The 8,233-nt window shown below is 40.5% G+C and overlaps 1 protein-coding gene across 1 annotated transcript in view; it reads left to right on the top strand.

The window, feature by feature from the left end:
* The window catches only part of Vps13d (vacuolar protein sorting 13 homolog D (S. cerevisiae)), a 236,261-nt gene that overhangs the window by 62,063 nt on the left and 165,965 nt on the right, over positions 1-8,233 (top strand). The window contains exons 25-28 of the mRNA XM_013031922.1: positions 186-396; positions 2,784-2,955; positions 3,140-3,252; positions 4,406-4,618. Coding sequence (XP_012887376.1) covers positions 186-396; positions 2,784-2,955; positions 3,140-3,252; positions 4,406-4,618 — 709 coding nt within the window. The remainder of the gene's footprint in view (positions 1-185; positions 397-2,783; positions 2,956-3,139; positions 3,253-4,405; positions 4,619-8,233) is intronic.

The following is an 8,233-nucleotide window of genomic DNA, read 5'->3' on the forward strand; positions in this document are numbered from 1 at the left end:
AAAAAAAAAAAAAAAACTTAGCTTGGGGAGGTCTTTTTTCCATTTGCAGACTTACGGACTACCAGACTAGTGAGGAACAGAGGAAAGTAGGCAGTTTCAAATCTTTTTCAAACCAGGTCCATTCAGGTCCATTCCTTTCTAGATTCCATTTGTTTTTCTTCTTCTCTTTCTCTGGGTCCTTGAAGAAGACCATGTTTGCCTGCTGGACTGCATTGTTGTGGATCTACAGGACATGGATATCTTTGCTGCAGAGAGATGTCCACGCGAGTACTCAAAGGCCTCAGAGGACAGTAGTGGAGATCTGGTCTTCCCTTCCTATTTTGTGCGACAGACAGGAGGAAGCCTCTTAACTGAGCCCTGTAGACTGAAGTTGCAGGTGGAAAGAAATCTGGACAAGTGAGTGTTTGATCTGAATACATATTTATTATAAGTAGACTCTTAATAACTTAGAAATCAATACTGTTAAGGCAAGAACATAGATAATCAGGAAGAACATAGATATTCATTCATTTCTTTAACTCTGCAGGTGTTAAGTGGAACTATGTGTAGGTATGAGGGCTGTCTTGAGGGAAGAGAAAACTTCTGCCTTCATAGGACTTACATTTTATGGAGGGATGTACATAGATGATGAGTAAGGTACATGGATGGTTCTAATTTGGGTTTGGTTCAGTGATAGGAACTTTGTACAAGATCACACAAATGCCAGGCGCCAGTTGCTCATGCCTAAAGTCCTAGCTACTCAGGAGGCTGAGATCTGGGGATTGCAGTTCAAAGTCAGCCCCCGCGGAAAAGTTTGTGAGACTCTTATTTCCAGTTAACCACCAGAAAACCAGAAGTGGCACTGTGGCTCAAGAGCACTCACCTTGGGTTCAAGAGCTGAGGGATAACACCCAGGCCCAGAGGGATAACATCCAACCCCATGACTGACCACCCCCTCAAAAAAAAAAAAAATTACACAAGTGCCTTGGAATAGAGAAAAGGGGACATGGATTTGACATGGATTGGGTAGTGATAGGAGGATAGTAGGGGCAGGCAAAGTCTTCCAGAAGAGGTGGGCATTTTCATTTTGTGTTTCAAATGTAGTAGATTTTGGACCTGCTATTATGCTTCACCCTGGACTAAAGGACTGGCCCTAATTTACCCTCCTAGTTGACCTCAAACATAGATGCTTCTTCCTGTAGTTAAGAACATTTCTTCATTCTCATTAGTTCCATATTTTCCTGGGAAACTTGTTGAAGGCAAACATTCCTAGACTCTACCTGAGAGTGCAGACTCTCAGGGTCAATGCTCTGGGCCTCTTGCTCATAGGCCATGTGCAGGAACGAGGACAGCTGACTACAGTGTGGGTAGGCTTTCATTTTCCTAATGCAGGAGAATGCAGCCACATGTTTGTGTCCCAACTCTAAAGGGAAAGTGAAGTGTGGCTACATAGCAAAGAAGGAGTTTTGCATTGGTGTCACTTTGAAAAACAGTCTTACCACTTGCATACTGAGTACTTTCAACTCTCTTTGGCTACTTTTTTCCCTGTTCCTGTTAAGTCACTTCATGCCACAATTTTAGCTTCTCTGGATGAATGCTGCAGTGTAGCCATCCTTGCTGGGATATTTGCATTTCACTTGAACTTGTTATTCAAGTGCTGTCTGGCTGGCATTCAGTTATGGTTGGCATGAGCTATATTTAATTTTACTGGTTTATCCTGTTAAAGTGGAACTTCGTTATTTGGAACTTGAGCACTTTGTTTTCTTTCCAAGCAGTGCTTTTCCAGAAAAAAACCAAAACAAAAAAAAAACCAATCCCCCCCCCCCCAAAAAAAAAAAGAAACACCTGTCCCTCTGCTTATCTAAACTCTTTTGCCTTTCCCATCAGTGTGTATAGGCAGACAGGTGTGCTGTTAGCCTAGCTGGAAGGTGATGCTGAGCACCAGGCATGCTCCCTCAGAGGAGACATCAAGGCTCTTGGTAATGCTTCCCAGTTTCCTTTATTGGCTATGTCATCAGTCTTTTAAAACTTTACTGTATGTAGTAATATTTATGTATTTGTTTACTTTTTTTCTGTGGAGCAGGGAATCATACCAAAGGCCTCATACATGCTAGACAAGCACTCTACCACTGAGGCTCATTACCAGCCCAAAACTATATTCTTCTTCCCCTTAAATCTATGATGCCACTTCACAGATGGCAGAGCAAGCTCTTTGGTGTTGGCATGAAGTATGCATGTACCCTAGTCCTGGGTATATTCAGGTTTACTTATATTCATCTCAGGTAGGATGAATAATCTGTTTAAATTTTATCTTAATTGCCATCCTATCTGTGCTTAATAGGAACTACTTGTTTCTTTTAGTTATTAAGTCTGAAGAATTAATAAGAGTTTGGCATCTTTTCCTTACTGCTTTTCAAACTGTAATATTAAAGTTATTCATGAGTCACATGAGATTTTTCCCTTATGAAATAAGCTAGTTAGTTAGCTCATGCTACATATCTGTATGTGTATATTTTTAGTGCCAGAGATTGAACACATGCTAGATTTTATTTGCTCTTCCATGAAGCTAAACCCCAATGCATTTAGTGCGTATTTGATTTGGGAGTCTTTTTGTAATTGAAGCATGATACCCAGTCATACCTGCTTGCTTTATTTAGAGATACATGACTTTTTTTTGACATTCAAAATTAGAATTAACTGGTTGATAAATTAGGCGGTACATTTTAGCTCTTGTGTGTAGGTATGAGCTGTGTCAGAGTTAAGTTAGTGAAATGAACTGAAAATGAACTTTTTCTTTTTCATAGAGAAATAAGCCATGGTGTTCCAGACATATCTATCCATGGCAATCTCTCCTCAGTCCACTGCTCCTTGGATCTGTACAAATACAAGCTGATTCGAGGCTTACTGGAGAACAACCTTGGCGAGCCCATAGAGGAGTTTATGCGACCTTACGATTTACAAGATCCAAGAATTCATGTGAGTGAGGCCTCATGTTCTTCTGTAGCTCCCCCGGGCTCAGCTGATTAGTAACCTGTGTGTAATTCCTCATATTCACTTGGAGAAGGAAGGCAGCACAGGAAGCAAGCTACACTTCTTGTCCTGTTGTCCATTTTCAGGTGGTGTCATGGTCTCTATGTTAATGAACATTTTCCTTTCGCAGACTGTTCTGAGTGGAGAAGTGTACACGTGCATGTGCTTCCTCATTGATATGGTAAATGTAAGCCTGGAGCTCAAAGATCCAAAAGGAAAAGAAGGTGCTGGATCCCTAGCCAGGTATGGCTTTAATTCTGTGATGTTATCACATATTTTGTATTAGCACGGAGAAATGGAGCAGTGGGGTGGCCCACAGTGGATGAGGTCTGCCAGTGCTTCTTGGTTTGTCTCTTTTTCTGCAGTGCCGGGGATTTATTCCCAAGGTCTTGCTTGTGCCTTCTATCACTGAATTTTATCCCAGAGGGCTTTCTTAAAAGTTTAAATTTATAGTCAGCATATGTTAGGCAATGCTGTAGTAACAGTCAGCTGCAGATAATAGCATTTCTTCCTTAAGCTAGGTGCTCATCCTGAGAGTCAGGTTGTTTTGCTCCTTTGGTCACTCAGAGTGACTTTATTTTGTTTTGTTCTATTTATTTTAAGCTAGAGTCTTGCAGTATTGCCTACGCTGGCCTTGAATTCCTGGGCTTTATAAGCAATCCCCCCTCAGCAACTGAGAAGGCTATGCTGAGATTATAAGCATGTTGTGCTTGGCCGATAGAACTTTAATATGATAGATAGCAAAACTAGAGCCCTTGAATGGTCTCCGGTGGCAGTAAACACTGTGGCGCGTGTTGGAGTTACAATACGGTCACACCAGCAGGGGGCTGTAGCTGGTATGACAAGCGCATACCATTGTATCTGACTTTGCTGACCTGTGTTCTCAAGAACTTTTTGCCTGGCTCAGCCTGAAACTGTAATCCTCCTGATCTGTCTTCCAAGTATCTAGTATTGTAGATGTGAGCCACTGTGCCTAGCTAAGTACAATGATCTTATGCACAAATTTGGGTATACTCAGGAGAGAGAAACTTCCAGGCAAACTAGAAGGGATCCTTGACATCTGTTGGGGATTATGTCAAGTATGCAGCCCTCTTAGAGCTCTGCTGGGAAACGAGAATGATAGTGAATCAAGAATATGATAAATTAGGGGCATTGTTATTCCTTATGAAGTTCTTCTGAACAAGTTTATCTCTTTGAAGCTGAAAAAATGAGATGTGTGGTACAGTGCCACAAATTCTATTTTGAGACATCAGCTAAGAAAACTAACTTAGGATCTCAGAGTGAAAGTTACTCTCCTTCAACAATTTAAATATGTTGATGATTTTGTTCTTGTTATCTTAACTTTTTATAAAATATAGAATTACTTTACTGTTTCTGTTTGCTTTTGCCCTTTTAGATTTGATTTCAAGAAATGTAAACTGCTCTATGAAAGTTTTTCCAACCAAACTAAGTCCATTAACTTGGTTTCCCATTCCATGATGGCCTTTGACACCCGCTGTGCTGGGCAGAAGACAAGCCCAGGCACCACCAATGTGTTCAGCTGTATCTTTCAGCCTTCCAAGAACAGCAGCACCAGCCAGGGGTCCATTCAGATTGAGCTTCATTTCAGGTAGTGGAGCCATACCTTAACTTCACCATTCTTTTTTTCTTTTTTTTAGTTCCTTAACCTTCTTCTTTTTTTTTTTTTATTGTGAAAATACTGTACAGAGGGGTTACAATTACATGGGCAAGATAATGAGTATATTTCTTATCAAGCATTGTAGCCTCCTCCTTTGTTTCCCCTTCTCCTCCCTTCCCATCCTCCCCCCAAACTTCACCATTCTTCATGGAGACATTTCCTTTTGTGGCCAGCAGGCCAAGTCCATGTGGGCTTTTCAGTAGCAAAGGAATTGTGGCTTACTCTTGCAGTTTAATTGATTGGCCAAAAGATGTCTCTGTTGCCTTAAAAAAATGTAATTTAGAATTGAACCCAGTCCTTAAAACCAAACTCCTTGTAAACTTTAATTTGTAAAATGACTTGGGGAAGAAAGAATTATGTTGGTTTAAGAAACAAAACAAAACAGAAAATGTTTGCTTTTAATCAGTGGTGGTTTTGACTTGAATACCTATCATCTCTTCAGACCTTCCAACTCACTTCACAAATAAAGCATTTTTACCTTTGTGAGTTAAGAGTATGTTTTCTCTGTGGTATTATGAGAGGCCCCCCTGAGTATAGAAACAGCATATATTTTGGAATAGACAGACGGTGGCTCTGACTTGTGATATTATTCTTTCCAGCTACATATTTTAGCACAAATTATCTAATGTCTTTGAATAAGATATAATTGTGTGTGTGTGTGTGTGTGTGTGTGTATGTATGTATGAGTGTATGTATGTATATGTGTATGTATGTATGCTGGTACTGGGGCTTGAACTCAGGGCCTCATACTCTTGCTCAGGTTTTTTACTCTTGGACAGTGTTTTGCCATTTGAACCATGCCTCCAGTTTCTACTTAGCTTCTTTGAGACTCAATTTTCTCTTTTACTTAAAAACTAACGAACAGGCTGGGTGCTGGTGGCTTACGATTATAATCCCAGCTACTCAGTAGGCTGAGGATTTTGGTTTGAAGCCAGCCTGCACAGGAAAGTCTGTGAGATTCTTTATCTCTGATTAACCTGAAGTAGAGCTGTGGCTCAAGTGGTAGAGCACTAACCTTGAGCAAAAATGCTCAGGGACAGCACTCAGGTCCCAGAGTTCAAGCTCCAGGACTATCAAAAGACAAAAACAAACAAACAAAAAAAACCCTAATAAACAAAAGAAGCAAAAAACTGTTCCTATTTCATTGGGTAAATGTAAGAATAAGGTTGGTATATTGCTTGGCATACATAGAAACTATTGTTGTTTTTGTTATTATTACTATTGATGTAGCTAGCTTGTGCTGTTTTATATTTTGTGAGCCTTTATGATTAAGTGAGCAATAGATCTGAAAACTAAAAAATCCGGTTCTGACCTCAAGAAGTCCTAAAATGAAGATCCAAAAGAACTTCTTCAGAGCCAATGTCAGTTCCATTCTTGATGTTATAAAGTGTTTTGTAAATGTAAGCCACTAAGTAAAAAGGCTGATCAAAAAAGGAAAAATGATCAGCAAGATGATTATGATATATACTTTTTATTAACTTATATTAGTTATACAGAGGGGGATTGAATTGTTACCTTTCCACACATGCTTGCAGGGTATTCCAATCAATTTCATCAGTTATTGTGTTTAGAAGTTTGTGTGACTGACATGCTAATGTGCCGTTGAGAATTCCCCTGTGTTTAGAGTTTTTGGCTCTTTGGGAGGAAAAGTCATGATTTCTTCATATGCCTTTAAGAGGTGTAGCCAAGGAAACGTTTAAGCCTTTGTAGGAATGTTTATCTAAAGGTTCAGTAATAGGAATGTTAGTGGCCTCTTGCTGGGTACTCTCAAGTCTTCAGAGTAGGCCAATTTCCCCTTTTACAGATGCAGAGGTGCACACCAGAGAAGGGCAGAGAGTGCCTGCAGTGGGGTCACACCGCCTGAAAGGCCAGTAGGCGGAACTCCAACCTGGGTTTCTGACTTCAGTCTTTCTAACTCTTGGGGCTGCCAGCTAGCTCTCTGACCATTGTCAGATTGCAGCCATCTGATAGGATGTTGTATGTGGCAGCTCCTCTGTTGGAAGGTAGTTGTTGGAACAGGAGGCCTGCATGTATTTGGTCCACCTGCTGAGACAACTTCTTTTTGTGTTTGCTTTATTATTACTGATCTCAATTTCCTAAACTACTGGCTAGTTGCCTCCCACCTTATGTTTTTAATATACAAAGAGTCTTGAAATATTAGTCTGTTCATATTCTAAAGGTATATAATTTCTTGTAGTCAAATAATGAAGTCGTAGCTTGACTCTTAACAGAAGTACCATTGTTAGTGAGAGGCGTAAACTGCTCTCTTGATTGGAACTTCTGAACGCTTTCCGTGTCTCAAGAAGAATTACTCTTCTGTTGGGATTTTGTATGTCAAATATAAATCACTTCACAGTGTTTAAAGGCTTGAAATATTTTCCAGAAAAGGGATCTGACACACTGTGACTTTCCAGTTAGTGCTGAGCTCTGACAATCTATGTTCAAAATGGGCTGGAAAATTTTTACTGAGAGCAACATTTTTTCTCCATTACGAAAGGATTTGTTTCTCTGACAGATGCCGTGTCTGTACAGAGACAGGCATCATCTTGCCCTTTTACTAGAGGCGGTGAGCCAGGTTTAGGACAAAGCAGAGACTGGAGAAACCAGCCTAAGAAATAGCACTAATAGGGCAGGGGACTGGGTTCAGGAAACTGTGCAAGCCCAAACCTCTGCATACACCATAAGTTTGAGGCCAGGCCTGAGGGTGCTTCTTTGGTTTTCATTTAAGTATGAAAATTGGAGTAATGAAGACTGTAATACGAGTCTTGTGTCACCTGTCCTCCTCCAAACAAATTCCCTATCTAGGGTGCTCGGGGAATTGACCCAACAAAAATGCCATCCCGTTGTTTTTCCTTCTTAGCCTAAATGATTGAGGCTCAGGTCATTTTCAGCCAGATGAACCATCTAGTACTAGTATGTGAACTCGGTGTTTGTTAAAAAGTAATCCTAGACATGAGAGAGAAAAAGAGAGAGGGAGAGAGAGAGAGAGAGACAGACAGAGACAAAGACACAGAGAGACAGAGACAAAGAGAGAGGGCCACCTTTATCTAATGCATGCTGTATATCAGTGCCTTTCCCCTTAGAATAGTAGTATTTCCCATTTCTGAGTACACAGGTTGTTGACTTACCCAGGGTAGCACAATGTATAAGTGACAGCCTGGGTCTCTGACTTCAAAGCCTGCACTGTTGCTATTAGACCAGCAATTTTAACCTCAGCCCTCTAGGTTTGTGGTCTCCTATCTGAAATGCTTGGGGCCAGAACCTGGGTTTCAGGTTTTATAATATTTGTATGACTTTGCTAGTAGAGAATCCCTGTTTCAAAAATCCCAAATCCAAATGCTCTCAGTTTCAAATGTTAGTTTATTTTGGAATAGGAATACTTCCTCTGTGATGACATTTTGGGTCAGATAATTCCTTGCTATGAGATTATCATGTGTTTTGTGGGATAGGTTAGCAGCATCCCTGGTCTCTACCTACCATATGCCCGTTATCTTTTTTTTTTTTTTTTTTTGGGTCCAGTTGTGGGGCCTGAACTCTGGGCCTGGG

The sequence above is a fragment of the Dipodomys ordii genome, unplaced genomic scaffold, assembly GCF_000151885.1.
Source record: "Dipodomys ordii isolate 6190 unplaced genomic scaffold, Dord_2.0 Scaffold6, whole genome shotgun sequence".
Classification (NCBI taxonomy): domain Eukaryota; kingdom Metazoa; phylum Chordata; class Mammalia; order Rodentia; family Heteromyidae; genus Dipodomys; species Dipodomys ordii.